Genomic DNA, 27,818 nt, shown 5'->3' with positions numbered 1-27,818 from the left:
TATTCCATGTTATAAATATATTATTAATTGTATTTATCCTGTTATATTGTTATATAACACAGACAGGAACACAGATCCTGACCAAAAAAAAAAAAAAACAAGTGGCACTGGAGACTTTGGAGGGTGGGAAGTTTATTTTAAGCCAGCAGGCCCAGAGGAGAGTAATCTCTCAAGGTCTGAGCCCTGAGCACAAACAAAGGGGGTAGTTTATACACTTTTACTTTCATATCTGTGCCATTCTTGTGGCTTCAGCCAGTGGGGCTAGGGGAAAACCTGGAATGACCCTGGGATTCCCCTGCTGGATTGGTCAACCACCTCAGAACACAGATTTTTCTTATCAATATATTATTAATTGAAGGCTAATAATAATAGGTAGACTTCAATATTTAATGACATCTAATTTCAGCTAAGTAAGTAGTTTTCATGGTTGAAGTCATCACACTGGGGAATTTCAGGTGTTTCTTTTATTTTTTTTCATTTATTTATTTTCAGCATAACAGTATCATTATTTTTTCACCACACCCAGTGCTCCATGCAATCTGTGCCCTCTATAATACCCACCACCTGGTACCCCGACCTCCCACCCCCCCCCCCGCCACTTCAAACCCTTCAGATTGTTTTTCAGAGTCTATAGTCTCTCATGATTCACCTCCCCTTCCAGGTGTTTCTTTTCCATTTTTTTTTTCTTTCTGATATATTTTACTTAATCCGAATATATTATCTTCTTGCAGATACAATAACCATTATTCTGGCAATCTTCAGCAATCACCTGGCCATGTTTTATATATACACATTTATTGTTAGCATTCTTAAGTCCTTGAATTTGAAGCCTAGAAGAGAAAATACCTTCCATTAATTCTTACATTTGCTTTACATTTCAACTGTATTTTTTTAGATCCATAATGTTCCAATATACTTATAAAGAAACAGAAATGTTGGGGTGCCTGGGTGGCTCAGTGGGTTAAGCCTCTGACTTCAGTTCAGGTCGTGGTCTCAGGGTCCTGAGATTGAGCTCTGAATCCGAATCCGGGCTCTCTGCTCAGCAGGGAGCCTTCTTCCCCTCTCTCTCTGCCTGCCTCTGCCTACTTGTGATCTCTCTCTCTGTCAAATAAATAAATAAAATCTTAAAAAAAAAAAAAGAAAGATGCAGAATGTTGCTTTCTGGTTCTCTAACAATGCAAATAAGGAATATGTTAAGTATCATCAAAATTTAATATTAAATCTGGAACTGGGATGGTAACACTGTCTTTAATTCTGGCAAGCATCTCTGTGACCTCAGGCAATTTCAGAGTAGTTTTCATTTTCACAGAGGTTTACCATGGTTCTTTTGTACATTAACATTCTGATAAATACTTTCTGTTGCACATACAACACAACATTATTCATCAATAAAAGTTCATTCTTTCTTGGAAAAATTTAGCTTGTTTCTTCCAGAGTAAAGACCAGAATCCTCATTGTTAGTAAGTATTAGCAACAATTTCTGAAGATCAAGTATATGAATACATCAGTGAGAATCAGAGCGATTCAAAATATGTGCTGTAATTCCTGAAGAAGAGCATACGTTTACTATATTAAGTGCAGCAAACAGGATGTTTGAATAACAAGACCATGACCACCCAAGTGGCAGAACCAAGATGTTAATCCAGGCAGTTTAGCTTCAGAGTCTGTGTTATAAATTACTTATTATATTAAACTCTGGAAGTTAAAACTGGGAAACCAGGGTATTACAATTTTGGTATTTCCCCAAATCTTGCTAACCTGGCTTTAACACACAAAGTGGTCTAGCTGGTCATGCTAGGAATCACATAGGGAATCATGTAGAGATGTATTCACAGGAAATGAAATGAAATACCAACAAATAGGGACCCAGGCTGGAGACAGAAAGCATCAATTACAAAGCATGAAACATAAAAAAGGAAACATGGAGATGAAGAGTAATGATAAATACAGTGAATCAGATACTTAATCGGTAAATACAGGATGTGAAGTTTCACCAGTTTTTGTTTTTTAAGATTTTATTTATTTGACAGAGAAACACAGCGAGAGAAGAAACACAAGCAGGGGGAATGGGAGAGGGAGACATAGGCTTCCTGCTGACCAGGGAGCCTGATGTGGGGCTCGATTCCAGGACCTTGGGATCATGACCTGAGCCAAAGGCAGATGTCTAATGACTGAGCCACCCAGGCTCCCCACCTCCGCTTTTTTTTTTTTTTTTTAAGATTTGTATCACCAGTTTCATAGTTTGATGGCTACAAACATTTTTTGTAATATATTTGACTGTGTATTATATATGCAGGTGTCTGAAATAAATGTTTAAATTAGAATGGTAGATTGGAAAGACATGATTAAAAAATATAATCCATCAAAGCAACATATTACAATTTTTCTGATTTTCAAAATTAATTCTTTCTGCTGCATAATTATCACTAAGTTTCATAAATGTGGGGTTTAGTTTTTTTTTTTAGTTTTTTCAAAAATGTGTTCATGATACAATAGAGTACAGCATGGAGTGGAGGTATAGACACCTGATATTCAATGTGTTGATTCAGAATCATTGTATTGTTTCAAACCTTCAGCCACTATTGCATCCATAATCTGATAATAAAATTGCTAACTGTATATAGAATTGTAGACAGTTGTTACCACTTTTTCAGGAGAGTTTTATAAGAATATTTGGCTTTTTCAAACATATCAGTAGGAGAATTTTATTGTTAATATTTGAATCACTTATTCTAGCTAATGTTGTCACTAGTGATGTGAAGTTTCTTCTCTCCACCACTTCATTCAATTGTTAATGGTTTGATTTCACATTAATTTCACATTGGATGAAGAAGTCCAGAGAAGTTTCCACGCCATGATCAAAATATTTGTGATATTCAGTGTATTAAAATTTTATTGAACTCTTCTTTAGAATGCAATTTTATACCTCCCACTTCTAGATAACCTAGTAAAATCCTCTGAGTTAAAGCCTAGAAATATTTTTTAGATAGTGTATGGACTGAATAGTGTGTCCCTAAAATTCATGCTTACCCAGAACTCAGAATGTGACATTATTTGGAAATAGGTTCTTTATAGGTATAATTGTGTTAAGAATTACAATGAAATCATATTGGATTGGGCCCTAAATCCAATGACAGTATCACTATGAGAGAGAAATGGGCACACAAAAATGCAACGAAGGTAGCAATGTGAAACTGAAGGTATACATTTGAATTAGGTCAAGAACTGCCATCACTGTGGCCTCAGGGGATTTAAGGATATCTTCCATTTTCACTGAGATTTACAATATTTTCTTTATACATTAGCATTTTGGTAAACAAGTTCTATAGTATATACAATACTACAAATTTGTTGTTAATCCCCTATAATAAATAATTTTCTCCCTGGAAAAGTTTAGCTAGCTCCTTCAGGAGAATGAAGCTTCTAGAAAAAACCAACTCCACCAATACCCTGATTTCAGACATCTGACATCCTAACCTGTGAGGGAATAAATTTCTGTTCTTTTGAACTACTCAGTTTGTGATAATTTGTTATGATGGCCAAGAAGTAGAGAGCAAGTAGAAAACAAGTAGAAAATAAATTTGGTGGGTCCCAGAAAGGTGGGAAGTACACTGTAAGAAAATTCATTATGTACATGTATTAGAGTCAAACAAACCACATGAAAGTTAAAGTGACAGATCTAATATAATCTTGTACTAGTTTGTTTATTTAATAACCATTTAAAAAATGCAAAATTATAATACCTTAGTCATGAACTAATAAACAATTGAAATAAGTTGTGAAAGTAAAATCGTTTAGTACTCCCTTCTCTCTCCCTTTTTGACTCCCTTCTGTCCATCTCTCCTGTCTTTTCCTGGTTGATTTATTACAGATAGCTATTACAAAATCTAACATCTGTCCATATCCACACTGAATATTTATATTTCAAAGAAAAGAACATTATTCTGGACTGAAATTTTAAAACAGCAAGAAACTCACTTGTGCAGGGTAACACCTGTGCCATCTAGCCAGACCCATTTTAGTTTCTCATTGTTGTAGTATAAACTGATCCAAAACTCTTCTTGAAGTAGACCACATTGCATCTTTGACAATTTTATTACAAAATTCTGTGGAGTGAGGAAAATAAATTAAAAAGCAGAACATTCCTTGAGAAAGAATATAATGGCTCAAAAATGTTTCATTTATAGACTTCCCTGTGAATTCTTTGCTCTAATGTATCAAAGGAATCTGGAGGAATTAACCCTAGATTTTTTTATCCATAGACAAAGGGATGCAGTAGTTAATGACTCATTTGTTCAACAAGCAATTTTTTCTCAGTAAACATTATGTTCTAGGCATTTTCTTAAGTTATGGACTGCAAAAGTGAGCAAAAGTCATATATCTGAAGTCATTTGAATTAGGTCCTTGAAAATAAAACCTTAATTGAGTCTATGTAATAAACAGTGATCCGTATGACATGAATGAAAATACAAGATCAAAGAAGGAAAATTAGCAGGTGATTTTAACAGGCCTTGATGAACCAAGACTTTTTCCAAAGGGATTACCTAATAAGTTAAAAATCTTAAAAATGTGATGCATTAATCAAGAGAAGACAGTTTGGGTGGGAGGTAAAGGAGATGAAACATGTCACAGACAGATGGGACAAGGACATGAAAGAGAACAGCGGACCGTGATGAATTTAAACAGCTTCTATATAGATGGAGACCACTGTGTGCTTCCCTTAGAACAGTGTGGTAGAGAGTCTATCAGCAAAGAAGACCAGGGAAATAGGGTTCAGAATGCAAATGGCAGCCTGTTATTTGTACTTTATCCTATGTACTGAGGAAAACCACTCAAGGATTATTGAAATACACTTTCAGCAGTATACTCTCTGCTACAATATAGAAAATGTTTCTCTATTTCTGATTCTCTCTGACTCTCTGACTCTGACTCTAATATAGACTACAATATAGAAAGTGTTTCAGTAGAATAGGAAACTTGAATGGTAGATTGCTATCATTCTTAAAACTTTCAGATACTGGAATTTATGAAACAAAGTACTGTAATTACCATCTCTTCTTCCATATTCAATTTAAGAAAGCTTGACTCTAAACCAATGCAATAATGGTTACATTTTTCCCAAGGAAGTGTGTCCCTTGAAAAATAGTAACAATTTTCTCCAAGTTGATGCCAGTTGTTTGAACAGGTAGGATAACTCTGAACTATTAAAAAAATATAATAAAACAGAATGCCTTCCATCAGTGCAAGTCACATACAATAAGTTCATACAGTAAATCTACCCTCTACAAACAAAAATATTTTTTTCATTATAAACTTTATGCACTTAAATTTAGTATTACATTTGTGCTAAAGTAATAATTCACCTCATTGAAAACATTTTAGTCTTCAAGATTCGTAAGATGCATATTAAGGAGTATTTATCTATTTTTATTTTAACTTTTTTACTATGTTCAGTTAGCCCACATATAGTACATCATTGGTTTTTCATGTAGTGTTCAATGATTCTTTAGTTGCATATAACAATTCTTTAGTTGCAAAAAGAAATATCTTTTTCAAATCACAAAATTTGAAGTATATCAAAACATATCTAATGCATATCTCTTTTTTTTCTCCCAATTTATTTATTTTCAGAAAAACAGTATTCATTATTTTTTCACCACACCCAGTGCTCCATGCAAGCTGTGCCCTCTATAATACCCACCACCTGGTACCCCAACCTCCCACCCCCCCCGCCACTTCAAACCCCTCAGACTGTTTTTCAGAGTCCATAGTCTCTCATGGTTCACCTCATGCTACAAAAGTTGGATATTCGTCCTTTCTGATGGAGGCATAATACTCCATAGTGTATATGGACCACATCTTCCTTACCCATTCATCCGTTGAAGGGCATCTTGGTTCTTTCCATAGTTTGGCGACTGTGGCCATTGCTGCTATAAACATTGGGGTACAGATGGCCCTTCTTTTCACGACATCTGTATCTTTGGGGTAAATACCCAGGAGTGCAATTGCAGGGTCTTAGGGAAGCTCTATTTTTAATTTCTTGAGGAATCTCCACACTGTTCTCCAAAGAGGCTGCACCAACTTGCATTCCCACCAACAGTGTAAGAGGGTTCCCCTTTCTCCACATCCATATCTCTTAAAAATATCAACACAGTGTTCTTTGTGTTCAAGATGAAAAATATGTAATACAGTAACTACACAACTACAGTTGTGTAACTGTAGTTGTGTAGTTTTTTTTTTATTTAATTTTTTTTCAGTGTTCCAAAATTCATTGTTATGTTATAAAAGGCTGGAAGTTTCAAAAATTAGACAATGAGGAAATGTATAAATAAATCACAAATAGATATCTCGCCAATAAAAATCAACAATGCACTGTCAAAATACAGAGTATTTTGTTCAACCTTACGTCACCATTTGATAGTGCCCTCATTTTGAGTGTGTAAATTATATATATAGAGAGAGAGAGAGAGAGAGAATATCTATATAGTCTATATATATATTACATGGAAAATACTTTTTGATATACAAGTAGATTTGATTCATACTTTGAAATGTTTTATTTGCTTCCTTGTTAGAGGAGAGATTTCCTGGATATCCTTCCCCTTGACACGATTTCTGATGCACTGAAGAAAAATCAATCAGAAAGGTCAGTTTTAAACTCAAAAATAACAATAACTGGGCATTCCTATGTACAAGACACTGTACTAAATTTGGATATAAAAATCATTAATGAAACATGACTTGCTTCAAGGAACTCAAGTATAATAGAGTCATAAACATAAAATCAACTGACAATACAAGTTTGACAAGTTCATATAGCAGCTGATCACAAAAGAGGGAAATTTGTGAGCAAAGGAAAGTGTGAGCAGGTTTTTCATAGAGAAATTTTAAAAAAAAAGATTTTTGGGCAAAAGAAATACAAGAACAAATAATAAGGCATTTCACAGAGTTCATGATATGCTTAAAAATGGACAATTTGATACGTCTCTAAAAAATAATCTTCAGTTCTGTGCCCAAATATTATTCATGGTCAAGAAACTGAATTGACAAAAGAATACATTATTTTCAACAGATTTCATTATATGAGTAATGGAAAAGCAGATTTCTGTTTTATATAGTGACTTACACATTGTGGCTAAGATTGCAACAGACCAAGTAAGCATCAGACAAATGATCCACGGAATCACTGCAATGAATTTCCATGGAGATGGAGTACAAAGATCTATAGAAAGAAATGAATAAAATGTGTGAGTAATAGCTATTTACTCAAAGTCCTGCTTCTATTTTAGGTGTAGTAAACTGTACGACAACATGGCTCACCATACTAAAAGTGGAGGAAAGGAGGGTAATCTGTAAAATCATAATTCATTTTCAATGAATAAGATCACTGAATTCGAAAAGCAGTCAGATGAGCTGAATTCTAAAGAGGGAATAAGCCCTCCAAAGTTTCTATGGAAATACAGAAAGCACTATTTAGCTTTTGAGAAAACGTAGGAGGAAAAGTGGCAGCCATAAAGTCATGAAAGAATTTTAACAAATATCACGAGGCTTTAGAATTGCTTGCAGCTCTAGGCCAATCGGAGTTCACATCTGGTTGCCAGTGATTCTCCATTGTCTTACTGGGTGTTTGTGGAGAGATGAGGAAAGTTCAGAAGACCTGAGAGACTCCCCTTTCTGTGGCACAGTCTACAAGTTGTGCCAAGGTTTGTGGGTTTAGTGGATACAGCTAGAGATCATCCCTGCTCTTGGCTCTGAGTAAAAGGTGATAAATGCCTGCTTCTGGGGGAAAAACATGAAACCCATCTGGTGCCCAGAGTGTCCTGACTCCAAGACCTTGAAAAAGACAAGCCACCACTGGGGAAGGAGAAATAAAATGCTGCATCACTTCCCACTGCATCTTCCATTCTAGGAAAAGTTCTTTTGCTAGTGGAGGAAAAAGTGGAAGGCCAGCCTGCTGTGTACCCTGCACTGAAAATGGACAAAAGCCACCTGCTTCCAGAAAAGAAACAAACAAAAAAAATAAATAAACAAACAAACAAAAAAAAACAACTTATGCTCAGGACCCTAAAATGGTACAAAGTGAAGCATTTCAAATGGGTAAGAGATTGGGAACTGCCTCACACACAAGATCCACGAGTACAGATCAGATGCCACAGAGGAAGGGAGAGAAAACCTGCCTGAGCAATAGACTCTACATTAAGTGGAACACATTTCCAAACAATAAAGCATTGAAAACTAGATCTGGAGATAAATCAGTTGTAATTTCTAGACAGGGAATTTCAAAAAACGGTGACTGACAGGTTAAAGCATCTTATGGGGGAATGAAACTGGCATAAACATATGGGTCACATCAGTAAAGATAGCAGAATTTATAAGAAGCGTAAAATGGAAATTCTATCACCTGTTGGCAGGATCGAGGAAGCAGGTAAAACGTCCTGTCACTATGATCATACTGATGATTTTACCTTTTGGATCGTCTTGACCTGTGTTCCAAAATGTGACACTATATATATCTTTCTTCTTAAATTCCCTGAACTTGGATTTCTTGAATTTGCATTCTTGTCTCCAATATTATCAAAATCCACTCGTCAGAGTAGAATCAGTGAATGACAGTGCATTTGGGGCCAGCCCGCATTCATCTGACTGAATTGCATGTTTCACTTCAATCCTCACATTTGTGCAAACTTTTGTGTGGTCATGATGGAGAGCCTGTTTATAAATATGTGACTATCCCTTCCCTTTGCCTCCCCAACCTCTACACCAAGTGAATATTGTCTTTACTTGGGTTATTTTTATCCCTCTTTTCCAGTATCTAGAGAAAATGTTTACCCAGTGATTTTATTTTTAAAAAAGTGAGTGGATATTCTTAAAAAACTGAAACAAAGGGGTGCTTGGGTGGCTCAGTGGGTTAAAGCCTCTGCCTTTGACTCAAGTCATGATCCCAGGGTCCTGGGATCGAGCCCCACATCAGGCTCTCTGCTCAGCGGGGAGCCTGCTTCCTCCTCTCTCTCTGCCTGCTTCTCTGCCTACTTGTGATCTCCATCTGTCAAATAAATAAATAAAATCTTTAAAAAAATGAAATAAAGCAAATAAATAAAAAATTAATTTACATAATAAGGAGTTCAATTGAGCTATATGAGTAGAGATAGAAATATCAAAGTCTTAGGAAAGTGATGTTATTCAGTTTAGGAAGATATGCATAAGGATAGTTTTTAGAGAACATTTATCCTGTAAGAGAAGAGGGCAAAAAGGCAAAGAAATCAACTGTGAGAAAGATTGCTATAGGTTATAAATAAAACCCCCTCTAAAGCACATTAAAATTAAAATTATTCTGAAAGTTCTTTTGTTTGTTTGGTTTTACTATTTCAGATGTGTTTCTAAGCAAAACTGGGCCCTGGACATTTCACTCACAAGGTGGGCATCAGCAGAATTTATTTGGTTACACTTAGAATATCCTTCCATTATCCACTTTCAACCTAGATTTTTAAATCCTTACCCCGGGTCAGATTGGGCATGCCATCTTACTAAGATTGCACAACACTTGGACTAATGGTAGAGAGAAATGTTTCAAAAGGATGGATTAAGCTTAAGGCTAATTAAGATATTTGTAATATGTCAATAACATCAAGCAAAAATCAGAAAACTGATCAGAAGTAGGGATTATAATTTTTCACAGAAGTCTCAGGTCAGAGATGGATGTTTCAGGTGGAGAATAGATGTCTTTTGACATTACATGAGTGCACTAAATTGAGATAGAATTGAGATCTCCCTATGAAATGGATAATAACTAAAATATCAAATTCACTCAGTCTCCATAAGCACTCCTTAAGGACTGAGAGTCATTTGGGAAATCAATCATTGTTCTATGCTGAAATCCTTTTAAAAATCAGTAAATAAGTGTGCCTAGGTAGCTCAGTCCATTGATCCTTTGACTCTTGATTTAAACTCAGGTCATGATCTCAGGGTCTGTGCTCAGTGTGGCGTCTACTTGAGACTCTCCCTCTCTCTCTTTCCCTCTGCTTCTCCCCCCAACATTCTGTCAAAGTAAATAAAATCATTTTTTAAAAATCAGTAAAGAAGTCAAATATATAAACTTAAAAAAAAGAATGAAAAGGATAGTGGAGCAGAGATGAAAAAATGGTTTTGAAAGCTATAAAGTGGATGGAGGGGTGGTCAAGAATTAGTCAATACAGAATAACACTGAGGCTAAATATATAGGCAATAGTGTACAGGCCGCTTACTAGACCCACGATCTGGGCAATTTACTTAATTTTTCTTTGTCAGAGTTTCCTCCTTTGTAAAATAGTGATAGTAATACATAACCTATAAAATTTTTGAAGGAGTTGAACACATTATAACATTTTAAATCCTTAGAAGAGTTCCTGGTTGTAGTCCTGAAGAGTAAGCATCAACAATTATTATTAACAGACAGGGAAAATATGAAACCTAGGTGTCCAACAGGACCTAGACCTTGGGTAGCTTAGAGTAGACTAGCTTTTTTTCTGAGTGAACTAGGAAACCATTGGGGGCATTTGAGCCAAGGAAAGACAATCTGACTCATGTTTCAACAGGAAGCTCTTTGCTCCTCATAAATGGAATGAGGAAGGCAATGTGAACGTGGAAAGATGTTTAAGGACAGAATGAAGACCAGTCTACCAGAACAATAGAAAACAGAAAACGGCAGCTTGCAGCAAGGTAGTGAACATGGTGAAATTTTGAAATTGTAAACAAAAGGCCGACAGGATGTATCAATGCAGCTTGTGAGAAAAAAAAGATGAATTAAGGAAGCATTTCAGGTTTTTTGTTGTGAATAACTGAAAGCATGAAGTTGTAACTAACGTAAGTGGGGAAAAATACAAGAGAGCATTTAGGGGGACAACATCAGGAGTTCAGTTTGGAATATATGTGTGAGATTTCTATTAACTTTCAAGAAGCAATTTGGATGGGATACTGTGTAGTCAGCCTGAAATTCAGAGGATAAATCCAAGATGGTTATAAATTTTGAGTCATTAGCATGTAGATAATATTTAAAGCAAAAAAAAAAAAAAAAGATGAATCACTATGTAAATGTAAATCGAGTCTGCCTGAAATTCTCTCCCTCCCCTTTCCTTCCGCCCCTCCTCACACTCATGCTCTCTCTCCCCACTCTCTCTCAATAATTCCTAATTTCACAATGTGAAGTGTTTATCATTGCATGTATCAAGGAAGGTATTTTAAGAAACTAGTTAAAATTAGAAAGGCAGGAAAACATAAGGCACCTTCTTAGAAAAGTTAGTTGAAAGCCATTTGGAAGGAGAAAAAGCTTTGGACTTTGTAGGTAAGGACTGAGTTTCAACAACTGCAGACTTTAATGTCCCACATATGCCACTTAACTAACCATCATGACTCTTTGCTTATGGTGGAACATTGGGTATGAAAATGAAACTTAGCTCATGGAGTTCTTTTGTTACTGATTTACATATGCGAAAACACTTTATAAACAGTGAAAAACTAAAATGTATTGTTAGGTTAAAAAACAAAAGGCAATATAATGACTCTAAGTCATTCTGTTTTGACATATAGTAAAACAAAAGTGATAGTGAAGTAAGTTCTTTTGCACATACTTACACAGTCACACAAATAATAATTTCATTAATAAAGTTTCCCATACAAATCAGAAGTCAAGAATTTCTGAATACATTATAGGAAGAGGGTATAAGATGCAAAAGTTTTTTAACTGTTTTTTAAATGTTAACAACATATTAAGGAAAATTTGAAGATATTTCCTCACTTATCACATGATAAATGTGTATATCACAAATATTATTATAATAATTAACCTTCTAAAAAGTTGGAAGATAATCAATTCAGCCCCAGTTTAAAAGAGGAGATCTTAGCCAAAGTTATGAATATCCACTTATTATAAAACAAATTACAACTAGTAAAATAATATGTCGTGCATTTCTGTTCATTCCACATACTGATTTAAAATATTTGAAGAATGCAAATTATCAACAGTGAAAATGCCAAGTAAAACAAATTTCAAGTGATAGGAAAATGATCAAACTCCACATCATCATACATCCTAGAAGAATGATCACTTTGTAGTGTGCATGTCAAGATAGAAGCAAGGTACTTGAAAAAGACACTTTGCACTATTCTACAAATACATAAATCAAGAAAATGGGGGGAAACTCCCCAAATCACAACAACTGTAATAGGATAATGAAATTAACTGTACGTTTTCTCACTTCTCAATTTCCTAAATCTTCTATTATATAGTATTGATATTTTTAAATGACAGAAAATGGTAAATGACAGAATTTGATCTTCATATATGTCAGTCATCCAAACATCAATTTAATGTTTACAGGGTAGTTAAAATTATTGAACCTCATAGGAAAAGAAGTCTAATCTGTCCTCAAAATTGTTGATTTTCCTTGTTTAGTAAAAGATAAACATTTAGGGGCGCCTGGGTGGCTCAGTGGGTTAAGCCGCTGCCTTCGGCTCAGGTCATGATCTCAGGGTCCTGGGATCGAGTCCCGCATCGGGCTCTCTGCTCAGCAGGGAGCCTGCTTCCTCTCTCTCTCTCTGCCTGCCTCTCTGCCTACTTGTGATCTCTCTCTGTCAAATAAATAAATAAAATCTTTAAAAAAAAAAGATAAACATTTAAAGTATATATATGTATGCATGTATATACATGTGAGCATGATAATGTATAATTTGGTATATTTAACCCAATTTAAAATAAGAAAATGCAGAAAGCACACATACCTTGGTGCTTACAAGGAAAAGAACTTTTTCTTTCAGAAGTTGCAAGCCTTTGTCTTCTCTGTGGCTGAGATGAAGGTTGAAGTCGCAAATCGGAATATGTTACAGTTAATTCACTCATTACTGAAAAGCAGAGATACAACAAAAACGAACAGGAAAATGTATTTTCAATTCATGTAAATTGTGAAATCAGTAGGTAAAATTAGTGTCGAATAAAATAGCGCTGGGGATGAACTCAAATCACTAGCTATTAGAACAAGACTACAAAAACATAAAAATGGTTTAAGTATGGAAAAAAATATGAATTCTTTAAAAAATTAGTTCATGGGTTGGTATGGTATGTCACTTTCAGTCTCTTTGCTATTATCCATCCATAATTAAAATTCCACAAATATCATTCACATATAAGTAAAAGTGCAAAATATGACACTGTGGCCTTATTGAAGTCAGGAGGATGAAGTTCATTTTACAAGCTAGCATCAGATTCCTCCAACAACCTCACCTGCTCCTGCCCGTTTCCATCCCATCCTTCACATCACCAGTCCCCAACTTCCCATAATCCCACGGATACACTTAACTCTTTTTCAACTGAACAAATGCACTTTTCCAACCTGCATGTTTTATTCAAATTCTTCCTTCTCTGGTACATTTTCCCCCAATATTTACTTATTATAATTTAAACTTATGCAATCTGTAAATCAGATGCCACCACCTTTAATAAAAAACCCCAGATCCTTCAATAGCACTCTCTTCTTCTAGCTTTTCTCATTACTCTTTGTCACATTCTACCAATCATTTCCCCTTCTCTCACTTCCATTGATATCTCCCCCCTGTATGAATTCCTTGATATGTCTTACTAATGCCTAATCGTTTGATTTCTTTATGCAATAATAAAAACAGTTAAATTTATCTTCAAAGATAATGTTCTATGCACTTATTTGGGAAGACGTTGAGAAATATTTTTTCTTGATTAAAACATTTTAGAAAATTAGAAGAGAATCAATGTGAGGTTTTCTTTTCTCTCTCTCTCTCTCTCTTAGAAGATAATATCTCCAAGTTCTTCATAATCACAGGACACCTCCTAAGGGAAGGTTAATTATGCTTTACCTTGATTGTTCTGTATTTTTTTATCTGTTTTCTTTAAGCTCCTATTTCATATCACTTAACAATTTCTAGGGTTCGTAAAATGTCATATCAAATAATAACAGTGACTATAGCAATAAAATTATTAAAACAAATAATAATAATTAGAATAGCTTCTCTAAGATTACTGAAGCACCCCTCATTTCCCTCCTGGTATCTCTTTTCTTCAGTACTTTCTCCCTTTTTTTCCTCTCTGTCCTCTTTCCCTGCTCTGTTACTCACAATTTTATTCCCTTTTCTTCCAAATGAAAAATATAGAGATACAGATATATAGATCTATATCACATGAAAATACAAATATATATAAAATATTTGTACCTACATATGGATATATCAATCTGCCTTTGACTGTGTAACTTTTGTTTCTTTAATTTCCCTCAAAATTCTAAAAAACATATGTTAAGAAATAGAATGAGTATCCGAGAAATTACAAGTACCTGATTTTTAGAAGCAGACGTCAGAGCTTTTGCAGAGTACCACGTATATCCCGGGAAGAAGAGGATCTTGACTCTTATGACGAAGCCTGAATTTAAAAATTTCGATGGCCTCAGTATATATCAAGAGCTCAGAAAAGAAGCCAAAAAAAAAAAAAAAAAGGCACAGGCTAATATTGCCTTTGTCTGTCCTATAAGAGGCTGATAGATGAGTACAGAAGTCAAGAACAGGGGCTCTGGATGCAACCACACACAAAACTGTTTTACTGTTGCTCAGTTTAGCTCTGTATCATCTCTAGATTGGGCATTTCACCAGTCTTACCTTAAGTACACAAGTTTCTTAAAATATTTGCATGAATACCCAATCAGTTTCACTCAACCCTTGAACTGTCAAGATGTAATTGAATATACATAATTGATAAATGAGAAAGTAACTTCAGACTTTTTAATTACTTTCAGCGTACTTTAATATTCTGGAAATATTATTTTTATTAACACTTTTGTGATGTCTCTTTATTAACCCTTTCAGTTCTAGAGCAGGTAATATTTTTCATCACTAGGTGGTGTATGTGTGATTTTTCACAGTAACTTCAGCATTTATGATCAGTAAGCCATCAGTTCCCCAAGATCATTCTCATGAGTCATATTACCTAAAAAAAAAAAAAACAAAAAAACAAAAAAAACTACAAATATCAATCAATGTATTATTCACTTTCCTATAAAATTCAATTTCTTATTTTTTAAAAGAGGGTTTGGGGGAGGGATGGGTGAGCCTGGTGGTGGGTATTAAGGAGGGCATGTATTGCATGGAGCACGGGGTGTGATACATAAACAATGAATCTTGGAACACTGAAAAAATAAAATAAAATTTTTTTAAAGATTAAGATTTCATTTATTTATTTGACCGAGGGAGAGACAATGAGAGAGGAAACACCAGCAGGGCGAGTGGGTGAGGGAGAAGCAGGCTTCCCTCTGAGCAGGGAGCCCGATATAAGGCTCGATCCCAGGACCCCAGGACCATGATCCAAGCCAAAGGCAGACACTTAATGACTAAGGCACCCAGGTGTCCCTAAAATTCAATTTCTTAAAATAATCTCATTTTGTGTGATAGAAAACATTTAAAACATTTTGACAATTTCAGCATTGTTTTAGCTTGGGTTAGTTAAAATTTTGTATTCATTTTGCGCCTTCCTTAACATTTTCAATGATTTTTTATCTAATTAATCTGGGGTCATTTCTCATTAACCTCAGAAAAATCACATTTTAAGCTACTAAGTCAGAAAATAAACAATATGTGGGAAAAAGGACAGTAACCCCTTATTAATTGCATAATTAATTCAGGAAAAAGAATAAATACAAAATATCACATATAAGGAAGCAGAAGAACTTTATAGCTAAATATTGATAAAATAAATTTCAAGAGAAAGAACATATCTGACTCCCTCAAACACTAACTTCATATTCAATTTTAATTTAATAATGAAAATAAATAGGAAGTTAAAAATAATTATAAATAATAAATATACATTATTATAATGTGTCTTGAAAATCCATTCTTGTAATGTATAAAATAAAGAAAACAGAAAATCCACAAAGTTTTAACTATTGTTAAGCAAAGCCATTAATCAATTAAGAAAGAAAAAAGAAGAAGAAAAGCTTTAATTGCAATTGTCCTAAGTATGCAATTAATTACACTTGAGAATATTATTTAGAAAGATATACTAAAATCTGTTAGGCCAGTATTATAAAATTCTATTTAATATTAATCCTCTTTTAATCAGAATTTCACTACTGGAAATCAATTCAATAGAAATAAACCTAAAAAAGAAAAACACTTCATATTCAAAGTTGCTCAATGAAGAATTTATAACTCTAAGGGAAAATTTAAAATATCTGCAGGTAGTATAACAGGAAAACATTAAAATATGATTGATTAAGTCAATATGATATAGTAAAATCCTGAAAAAATTTGGTCAAGAAGTAAAAATGAAAAAATATTCATGAAGAACTTGTTTGTATATTTAGCTAAAAGAGTAATGATAAAAACCGTAATGACATTAGTTGCCCTCTCCCAAAGCTTATTACAGCCTTGTGGGTAGGTAACTACTTTTCTTACACATTTTCAATGCTCATTCAACCAAACACACATAAGCATAAGTGCATACACACACATTCATTGTTTCTTATTTCTAGTTTAATGATAGTTTGAGACTGTGCAAATTTCATTCTGCTTTCCCACTCCTCTTCCATACCTTGTTCTAAGAAAAATACCTTAGCGGGGAGGATAACGTGAATGTGCTTGTTCAACTATAAACTTTATACTACTTGTCCAGACATATTTTGCCCTCCTTCTTGTTTATCTACAAGGCATATGACTACTGTTTGGCCTTCTTTGGCTCTTCTGTTGGTTACCGTTTCTATCTCATAAAAGCGGGACTGAGGAGTTGTTCGGGGCAGCAGTCATTTCTACTGTTGTCCCCTGCTCCCTTTCTCTTGCAGCTGACTTGTTTGTGCCTCATTCTTCTCCCGTTCACCGACAGGAAGCAGCAGACAATAACTGTCCAAATGCAATAATAAATTCATGCACTTTGATATTTTATTTGTGTCCATTTATAATAATTATTATGATATTCTATTTAAACCTATTGCTATTTTGCCATTTCAAAATTTAAAATTGCCAGTGGAAACACCTTTAAGTTGACTAATGAGTCCTTTTCACACTGTTTCCAGGTAAGGTTTATGTAGTAGAACTTCTTTTGTAATCTGGCACAACTAATTATCCTAATGAAATTTGTTTGTGTGTCTGCGCATGTATGCTCACTGCCCTATCAGAAATTACTTATTTCTCCAAAGAATCCTGTTGCTATTAAGGATGGTTAATATTTGGACATGATAATGTGGGCACTGGGAGTGTTCATTAATACTGGAATGCCATTGCTTCGATAACTTTTGATGTATCAAGCCAAGAAATATTTACATAATTTTAAAAGACATACTTCAATACTTCAATTCAAATTTTAAATGATGGGCACTTTACCTAAACACTTTGATTTTTCTAGTTGTATCCTTTTCCTACACTGTAATTCTTGTTCTTTTATGATATTAATACAATTGCATATGTACTTTTTCTATATCATACATATAATAATTTCAAAATATGATTACCAATATTATAACTAAAAAGATTGTCACATACTGTTTTAAATTGCTTGCAAGTGGTTTTGTCCATAGAATATTTTGGATGAACAGCAAAAACAATAATGACAAACCGTTGTATTTCAGCCACTTGAGCTCTTTTTTTCTGTATGGTAGTGTCACTAATTTGACACAGATTTAATTTGTTTCCATTTCATTCAAATTTTTTGTTGTTGGTGGTTGTTTTTTGCTAGTTATTTAAATGTATTCTTTTTTTAAGAATTCATTTATTTAATTATTTGAGAGCAAGAGAGAGAGGGATACGGAGAGAGAGTGCACCAGGAGGGGCAGAGGGAGAGGGAGAAGAAAATTCCCTACTGAGCAAGGAGCCCAAGGTGGGACTCAATCCCAGCACCCTGTGATCATGACCTGAGCTGAAGGCAGCCACTCAGGTGCCCCAGTTTCTGAACCTTTCACAATCAAACTCCAAAGGTATGTCTAGAACTTACACGGTTGTATGATTTTACACATTGGCCAATTCATTATATCAAAATGTCCTGGAGTTAATGGTTCTTATTAACTTTAATATCAAACATAAGAATGAAATATTCCATTTTTCAAATAAAATATTTAAGCTATATGCAATAGTTTTATCATATTTGAAAATTTGAGAAAAAATAAAAAAAGAAATCAAAATATAATGTTGTTTCACTCAGAAGCCACACCATCATTCTGTTTTTTTCTTACCTCTGCTATCTCTATTTTATCTATTTAAAACAGTTTTTGGTGTTTTAACAAGTCATTATACTTTTAAAAAAATGTTTGCAAATTGTATAATATTCAAGCTATATCATAATTTGACTATTCTGTACTTTTCAGATATTGAATTTATTTCTATTCCTATTTTTTTCTAGAAGAAGAAAATATCAGAATATATAGTTTGTCATTAAGTCTGTTACTATCAAGTGTAAAATTCCATAGGCAAACAATGTATACACTATAGTTTTAATCCACGTTTTCTTCAGCTATTTCAATTTGAACTGTTCTTTAATGAACATATTGACTATTTTTAGTCTTCTGAATAATCTGCCCATTGGGAGTTCTAGTGTTAAAAATATTTATTTTAGTGAGCCTATCATATATATCAATTCCTTAGTTAGGCTTATATCCGAAAGAACGAAAAGAAAGAAAGAAAGAAAGTGTTGGTGAGAATGTGTAGAAAAGAGGACCCTTGTGTGCTGTTTGAACTCTCATGTGATCCTGCAATTTTACTTCTGAGTAGTTACTTGAAGAAAACAAAAATACAAACTCAAGAGGTATCTGGACTCCCATGTTTATTGCAGTATTATTTATAATAGCCAAGATATGGAGACAAACTAAGGGTCCACCAATGGATGAATGGCTGAAGAAAATGTCTCTCTCTCTCTCTCTCACACACACACACACATATAAATATGTACCAAATAGAATATTATTTAGTCATAGAAATGGACACCTTCCCATTTGTGATAATATAGTTGGAGCTTCCAGGGCATTATGCTAAGTGAAATAAATCAGACGAAGACAGACAAATGTCATATGCTCTCACTTACATATGTGGAATCTAAAAAAAAAAAAAACTTGAGCACTCACCGCAGTGGGGAGGATAGTCAAAATGGGTGAAGGGGGTCAAAAGGTGCAAACTTCCATATATAAATTAAATAAGTCATGGGGATGTAATGTACAGCATGGTGACTACAGTTATTAATGGTTTGAATATTTGAAAGTTACTAAAAGACCTTAAAAGTTCTCATTACAAGAAAAAAAAGTGTAACTATGTGAGGTAATGCATGTAAACTCGACATATAATGGTGATCATTTTGTAATATATAAAAATACTGAACAGAATGTTGTATACCTGAATCTAGCATAATAAATTGATTATATCTCAATACAAAAGTTAAAATAAAGAATACTTCTTTGTATATTATTTATAGCCATCAACTCCATCACAAAACAAATAACAAGCACAGAACATAAGTCTTGTAACTACCCAATAATCATCCTCAACAAACTATATCTCAGACCTTGACAGGTTTTCAGTTTCTAACATCTTCAGGAAAAACATTTATTAGACAGACTCCATTCCTACCTATGGGACTTAAGGATTAAAAAATATATTAAAATAAGATATAGAGACAAAGTGGCATTAAAAGCTTGGATAATTAACTTTTTAAATTATTTTATACCAAGAAGCATAAAATTGTTCGGATATTTTGGATACTAACTCCCTAGCAGATACATAGTTTGCAAATACTTTCTCCCATTTGGTAGATTACCTTTTCGTTTTGTTGATGATTTCCTTTGCTTGGCAGAAGTTATGGTGTTCTTCAATAGCCAAACTATTGGGAGAGAGGCAGGGAGGGAGACAAACCATGAGACTCTTATCTCAGGAAACAAACAGGGTTGCTGGAAGGGGAGGGAGAGGGGATAGTGTCGCGGGCTGATGAACACTGAGGAAAGTATGTGTTATGGTGAGCACTGGGTATTATATAAGACTGATAAAACACAGATTTGTACCCCCAAAATAATACATTATATGTTAATTAATCAAATTTAAATTTTTTTAAAAAATGATGTCCTAAGATGTATCCAAGGGACACTATGAGTGCAGGAGAGAGAAGAGTGGTGCCAGATCATGGATTTGAGCTGCAAGTAAGAAATCCAAAAGATGCTGGTAGAGAGGGTGAATGGCTCAGTCTGTCCTCGAGCCCAATGTTGGGCTCCTAGCTCAGCAGGGAGCCTGCTTATCTTTCTCCCCTTGCTTGTGCTTTCTCTCTGTCAAATAGGTAAAGAAAATCTTCTAAAAAAAATGAAAAAAGATGTGGGTAGAAAAAATTTTTAAAGATGATAAACAAAAATCATACATATAAATGTTTATTCAGTGCCTCTGTGAGCAATGGATAAGACTATGATTAAGAAGTAGAAAGTATACTTACTTCTAAAAATAAGTAGAAGGATAGCACTTACAAGATTTTTTAAATTCAAACCTACAAAGATGAGAAAAAATTCTTTCATTTTGCTGTTTTGTTTTAATCCATGAAAACAAATATCATTTTGAAAAAAAATGCATTCAAATATTTGAACAAAAGATAACCAAATAAAGATAACTTTTAAGGTAATTTTTATTACAAAAATTATGTTCCTCCCTTAGAAAGAGTTAACATTTGTGTGTGGGCCATTTTAATTACATGTACTTTGCTTAAACTAACTCACTGATTCTTCAGAACAAATCTGGAAGGAAGATGTTTTAATGCTTTCATTTTTCTAACTGAGAAATCGAGGTGTAAACTGAGAAAAAATAACTTGTCCAGAGTTACACAAATTATAGACCCAGGAAATCTTGTTTCAGAGAGTACCCCTAAGTGATACGTTATACTGTCTCTTCTCCAGCCTTCTTTCCCTGCACATGTATGTCCTGTGGTTTTCTATTTCTTTCCACTTACACATCACCTTCAAAATAAATTCCTTGGAGATGGATTGCTGATCTAAGGAGTACATGAATATGCAATTGGGTATGTTGGGTGTCTCTGTTTTTGCCCATAACAATAGCTCTATAGCTATACCTATTCCTGTATCAATATCTGTAACTCTTCATCTATAGAGAAGGGTAGGCAGAGGGGGAGAAGAGAGGAAAAGAGACACTTCCTCCATGGGGATGTAGCCTTTAGCATTCCCAAGAGCAGTATATGAAAACATCTATTTCCCCTCAACTTCATCAAGCTTTAGAATTTTTGCTTATCTGGCAAATGAAAAATAGAATCTCATTATGATTTTAGTTTGCATTTCTCTTATGATGATTGAAGTTTATTTTCTCAGTTTAATGGTCACTTATATGAAATAATTATTCATGGGGTTTTGCCCAGGTTTTTGCTAGGGGATTTTTGGTCTTTTTTCCTCAGTCTTTAAACATTCTCTATATGTTAAGAATATCATCTTTTATCTTTTAATGTATATTGTAAATTTTTTCCCAAGTTTTTCATGTGTATGTTGACTTTAATTTTGGTATTTTTTGCTATGCAAATTAAAATAAATTTAGGTAGCCATATTTTTTCAAAAATTACATTTATAGCATTGAAATTTTTAGGATAATTAGAAAGCCTTTTCCTAGATCATAGAGAAATATATCCAGTTTTCTTCCATTTATCAGGTCTCATTTTATTTATTTAATTTTATAATCCCTCTGACGCTAACTCCTGTATATGGTTTGAGAAATATATCTAATTTTAACCTTTTGCAAATAGCTATCCAGTTGTCCAAACAACATGTACCCCATGATTTAAGATCACCACCTTTATCATAATCTGAATTTTTATATGTAGTTGTGACTATTTTTGACCTTCGTATTCTATTCCTTTGTTCTATTTGTGTATCTTGACTAACCATGCTATTTTAAATGGAGGTTTTTGAAGTATGTTTCAATAATTAGTAGGTATAGCACTTCCTCATAGCTATGCTTTTGCTGTCTATGTATGCCATGTTTATTTTCCCATATGGAACTTCAATGTCAACTTGCCCAGATCTCTCAGTCTTTCGGTTTTGGGGGATCCATTCAAATGTACAAATTAAATTAAGAAAAGATCCCAACCAAAAATAGATATTCTTACCTTTTCAAAGTCTATTTTTTGTCTTCCAGGAATGTTTCACATTTTTAAAAAATAGATTCTAAATAGTCCTTGTTAAATATCTCATCTTATTTATAATGATTATAAATACAGTTTTTTCCTTCATCATGTCTTCTCAGTGGTTTTAGTTGTATAAATAGATGTTGTTTATTTTTTTAAAGATTTTATTTACTTATTTATTTAAGAGAGAGAGCCTGAGCAGGGAGAGAGGAAGAGAGAGAGAAGTAGACTCTTTTCTGAGCAGGGAGGCCATTGCAGGGCTAGATCCCAGGACCTGGAGATAAGGATCTGAGTGGAAGACAGATGCTTATCAGTTGAGCCACCCAAGCACCCTGGATGTTACTTATTTTTGCGTATTAACTCCACAATCTGTTAACTTACTGAATTTCTTATTATAAGAGTTAGGCTTATCATCAACTATCTCATATTATTTGGGTATATTATCACACAGGTGCAAATATGGAGGTTTTTTTTAATCTTTTTTTTTTAGCCTACTTATATTGGCTAACACCACCGGAACAATAATAATAAAGAGTGCAGATAATTGGCATCTATGCTATCTTCCTAACTCCAATGGGCTACCTTAAGAGTTTTTCTGCAAAACAAAATGCTTTAGAATACTCAAAACATATACATAACTGTACATAAATACATACACACACTTAAGTGTATGTATGAACTATATCCAGATCAAAAAGCATCCATACATTTTTTTTTGTGGATGCTTCAAATGCATTTGAAAAGAAGGTATATTTTCTACTCTCCAGGTATAGTAGTCAGTAAGTGTCTAAATTATCTACGATGTTGACTATGTTATTTAGAGCATTTATAACATAACTTATTCTGTTCCAACTTGCTGTCCTATATTGACAGTGGCCTATTAAAATCACCTTTCAGTAATGTGTTACTGCCTATTTCTTCTCATATCGACTATAATTTTTATAATATTTAGTCACTATTACTTACTGAATAGATTCATAATTATTAATATTCATAGTAGCCTGTTATCTTTTAAAATTATAGAGAGTCTTCTTGGTCTCGATTAATTCTCTTTAGGTATACCTCTTTGTCTAGTATGGGGGCTTGAACACCTGCTTTCTTATATTTCCATTTGTCTTGTAAATCCTTGCTTTACTTTGGTCAATTTACTGCTTTTCTGAGTTTCATTGACTTCTGCTTCATTTCAACCTTTTATTTTTTGGCACTTCTGTTCTTTTTTATGACCGTGTGAGGCTCTTGTATTTAATTTTTGTGTGGCACTGCTGTTTTCATCAGCTTTGTGGTTGTTTTCTTTTTTAGATGGATGATTATTTTGGAGGTAGAAAATATTTTGTTCTTATTCTTGAATTGCTAAAGATATTTTCTACAGACACAGTCTGTTTTTTTAAATTTATTTTTTATTTATTTTCAGCATAACAGTATTCATTATTTTTTTCACCACACCCAGTGCTCCATACAATCCATGCCCTCTAGAATACCCACCACCTGGTACCCCGGCCTCCCACCCCCCCACCCCTTCAAAACCCTCAGATTGTTTTTCAGAGTCCATAGTCTCTCATGGTTCACCTCCCCTTCCAATTTCCTCCAACTCCCTTCTCCTCTCTGTCTCCCCATGTCCTCCATGCTATTTGTTATGCTCCACAAATAAGTGAAACCATATGATAATTGACTCTCTCTGCTTGACTTATTTCACTCAGCATAATCTCTTCCAGTCCCGTCCATGTTGCTACAAAAGTTGGGTATTCATCCTTTCTGATGGAGGCATAATACTCCATAGTGTATATGGACCACATCTTCCTTATCCATTCGTCCGTTGAAGGCCATCTTGTTCTTTCCATAGTTTGGCGACCGTGGCCATTGCTGCTATAAACATTGGGGTACAGATGGCCCTTCTTTTCACGACATCTGTATCTTTGGGGTAAATACCAGGAGTGCAATGGCAGGGTCATAGGGAAGTTCTATTTTTAATTTCTTGAGGAATCTCCACACTGTTCTCCAAAGAAGCTGTACCAACTTGCATTCCCACCAACAGTGTAAGAGGGTTCCCCCTTTCTCCACATCCCCTCCAACACATGTTGACACAGTCTGTTTTTTGGTTTTTGTTATTGTTGTTGTTGTTGTTTTTCCTATCCCTACTCATGTACTGGTCAAGGTTCCTAGTCAGAGAGCTCCCTCTTCTGTCAGTTCTGCCCTGTCTGTGCAGTTTCCTTTACGGATGGTGTGGACATGAGAGGTGCAGCATGCAGGGAAAGGCATGTCTTTTTTCTTTTTCCTTTCCTCAAGATCCTTAAATCCCCATAATTATTATTATTTATTATTATTATTTACTTTCACAAGTAAGAAGCACAACCCCCTCATTATTATCTGCTTCTCCCAAAGGGGGAAAAAAGTGTTTTTCCAAGTTTCTCCTATGTCTTACATTTCAAATCCTTTATGAAATACTGAGTTCCAAACTCTGTTAAATATTTTGGAATTTCTTATTGCAGTTTTATCTTCCTGGATTGATTCTGTCTGTGCTTCATTGGCACCTTTTGTTATCTTATTCATAGAAATCCCCTGACGCTGCACCGTATATGCATTAAGTAGTTGGCTAGAGCAAGAACGCCATAAAATTTCTTTTCTCTGCTTATGGTTAATTTGGAGGTTGTGGTAGTCTGTATCAGGAGTTGCTGAAAGGTCATGGGTCTTGTGTGGTTTATTTGCTTTTCTTACTGAGTTTATGTATTTGGGCGAGAGTTGGGAGATAAATTTGAAATCAGACAACATCTTTGTAATATGAAACTGGAGACTTAGCTAGTATATTTATTAAAATACCCTTTCTTTTGGATCCGTACTCTAAAATATACTTTGTACTCTTATCCAGCAAAAGCTAGTATGGAAGACTCATAAGTTTTCAGTGACTAAGCATTCGAAATGTTAAACTGAGGTGACTGTGTTCTGTACATACAATTGGCTCTCTCACAGCACATCTGTGTTACTTGTTTAGTGCTTTCACAAACATCTGTAGCCCATAACAGCTGAAAAAATGCAAGTCTAACAACTTTAATGCTGGGGCAAGTAAAAATGTACAGAGAAAGAATATCACATTGGGTTTTACAACATGGGTTGTACAGGAGCCAGAAACATCTCAAAGGATATTGTTCAGAAAGCCCCAACAGGTAATTAGGAAATATTAAAAGTCCCAGGTAGTGTTATAAGGAGATGTTTTATGGCATTATTTACAATGGCGATTGTTCTCCCAGTCATGAGATGAAGCCAGCCACTATTCTTTCACTTACACAGGGTGTTATTTTTGTCCATTTAAACCCAGTTAAACTGCACTTGATTGCAATTCAAATCTGATTTAGATATAAATTAGAAATTGAGTGGATAAGTATTTCTATTTTATATCACTTAAGGCTGGAAATATGTATATATAAATACATGTGAATTAGGAATATATAGTGTGCATATTTTCATTTTTTTCTTCTAGGGAAAAAAAAATTAGCCAAATGACATCAGCAAGAGAGCAAAACAGGAAGTCCTTGGCCATCCTTCCAACCACAAACACACCAATTCAATAACAATTCATGGGTAGAATCCCTTTGTGAGAAATTCTAAAACTAACTGAGAGGCTTCATGTAACCTGGGTGAGTGCAAAACTACCCACTTTGAAGCCAGTAGGGAAAATTGAGACACCCTCTCGTCATAATGTTCACCCTGGCTCAGGTCTATGCAATCAGCTCTCCTCTATCTCTGTGGAAGGAAGAGGTAGACTGAGTGTCTTAGTGCCCTGACTTTTCATAGTCTACCGAAAAGACTGGATTCTGCCTAGGCTATTTCAGAGTGTTGATAACACCCAACAAAATCTAGCCTCCTGTGGCCAGTGAGAACTGTGACAGTGGTGTGGGCTGGCAGTCATCCTAATCTCAAAGCCTTCATAGCCCGCTCAACAGTGAGTGAGAAAATAATAAACTCTGACTCCCAGCTTCTCCCTGTGGAGGAAAAGAGGTAGACTACACATCCAATGTTCTAATTTCTGGGAACATTTCCCATAGGATTGACTTCTGTCTAGCCTGTCTTGGAGTGCTAATGTAACCCAGCAGAGTCTCATTGCCTATTACCAATGAGAACAGAGATGATGGTGTGAAATAGAAGCTGTCATAGCTCCGCAGATCCACTCGCTGGCCCAACACAAAATGGGTGGACAAAATACTCCAGCTCCCAACTTCTCCCTAGAAAGTAAAAGAGTGGAAAGAGTATCTGATAACCAACTTCCACATAGGTTTCCTCAGGAACTGGAATCAGTGTCCCTTATGTCAAAGCACTGAAGACTTGCCTACAGTAGATGACTGGGAGCTTCTAAGAATAAAATGGGTTGAACTTAACACAAAGGTTGGAGGTACTGCAGAGTATCTGGCCAGGCTGATTGGTGAGATCAGAGGACTTTATATTGTTAAAATGTCCATATTACAAAAAATGATATTCAGATTCCATGCAATGTCCATCAAAATACCAGTGATGTTTTGTACAGAACTAGAAAAAAATCCTAAAATTTCTGTGGACTGAAAAAAGATCTCAAATAGTCAAAGCAATCTTACACAAGAAGAACGAAGCTGGAGACATCAAACTTCCGGATTTTAAATTATATGATAAAGCTATAGCAACCCAAACAATATGGTACTGGCTGAAAACAGACGCATAGATCAACCGAACAGAGATCCTGGAGATAAATCCACTCATGTACAGTCAACTGATCTTTGACAGGGTGGCAAGAATACACAATGAGAAAAAGATTGTGTCTGTCGTAAATGGTTCTGGGAAAACTGGGATATCCACATGCAAAGGACAAAATTGGACTCTTAGCTCATACCATATACAAAAATCAACACAAAGTGGATTAAAAACTTACCAAAAGATCTGAAACGATAAATCTCCTAAAAGAAAATATAAACAAAAACCTTCATGACATTGGTCTTGGTAATTATTTCTTGGATATGACACAGAAGTACAGGCAAAAATAGACAAGTGGGATTGTATCAAACTAAAAACCTTCTGCACATCAAGGAAACCATCAGAAGGGTGACAAAACAACTTATGAAATAGGATAAATATTTGCAAACCATATATCTGATAGAAGGTTAATTTCCAAAATAGATAAGTAATTCTTACAATTCTACATGAAAAAAACTAATAACAATTTAAACATGGACTTAATTTTGAATAAGCATTTTCCTAAGGAAGATTTACAAATGTCAACAAGCACATAAAAGAATGCTTAACAATATTAATTATTAGGGAAATGCTAATCAAAACCACAGAAAGATACCATCTCTAACACCTATTAGAATAGAGATTAAGAAAAAAAAAAAAAAGACAAGTGTTGACCAGAATATGGAAAAATTGAAACATTTGTATACTCTTAGTGGGAATGCACAATGGTGTGACAGCTGGCAAAAACAGTATGGAGATTCTTCAAAAAATTAAAAATAAAAATACCATATGATCCAGCAGTCCTTTTTTGAATATGTATTCAAAAGAATAAAATCAGAATTGAAAGAGATATTAACACTCCTACATTCATTGCAGAGCTATTCATCACAGCCAAGATGTAGAGCCAACCTAAATGCCCTTTGACAGATGAATGGAAAAAGAAAATGCGCCATAGATGTTACATGATGATAAAAAGAGGGTTGATAGGCAATTGATAGAC

At 34.5% G+C, this 27,818-nt stretch overlaps 1 protein-coding gene across 1 annotated transcript; it reads right to left on the bottom strand.

Moving 5' to 3' along the window:
- Window positions 1-703: 703 nt before the first annotated feature.
- Window positions 704-14,408, bottom strand: LOC122892076 (killer cell lectin-like receptor subfamily E member 1). Its single transcript, XM_044228216.1, has 7 exons — window positions 14,331-14,408; window positions 12,754-12,873; window positions 7,127-7,222; window positions 6,546-6,623; window positions 5,050-5,201; window positions 3,979-4,106; window positions 704-830 (listed from the first exon to the last, which is right to left on the bottom strand). Exons 2-7 carry the CDS (start codon window positions 12,869-12,871, stop codon window positions 704-706), a joined length of 699 nt encoding a protein of 232 aa, XP_044084151.1. The 5' UTR covers window positions 12,872-12,873; window positions 14,331-14,408.
- Between the last annotated feature and the right edge of the window lie 13,410 nt (window positions 14,409-27,818).

Source organism: Neovison vison, chromosome 12 (genome assembly GCF_020171115.1).
Source record: "Neovison vison isolate M4711 chromosome 12, ASM_NN_V1, whole genome shotgun sequence".
Lineage (NCBI taxonomy): Eukaryota > Metazoa > Chordata > Mammalia > Carnivora > Mustelidae > Neogale > Neogale vison.
Note: the sequence above shows the minus strand (reverse complement) of the source record. Positions and strands in the feature narration are given on the sequence as shown.

What these genes read in the sequence shown, in the direction of transcription:
- LOC122892076 (XM_044228216.1), bottom strand. Translation starts at nt 12,871, where the DNA reads ATGAGTGAATTAACTGTAACATATTCCGATTTGCGACTTCAACCTTCA. An exon ending in TTTTCCTTGTAAGCACCAAG is followed by an intron (nt 7,223 to 12,753) that starts GTATGTGTGCTT and finishes TTCTTTCTATAG; the next exon opens with ATCTTTGTACTCCATCTCCA. An exon ending in AGCAAATAAAACATTTCAAA is followed by an intron (nt 5,202 to 6,545) that starts GTATGAATCAAA and finishes TTTTTTTAATAG; the next exon opens with TTCAGAGTTATCCTACCTGT.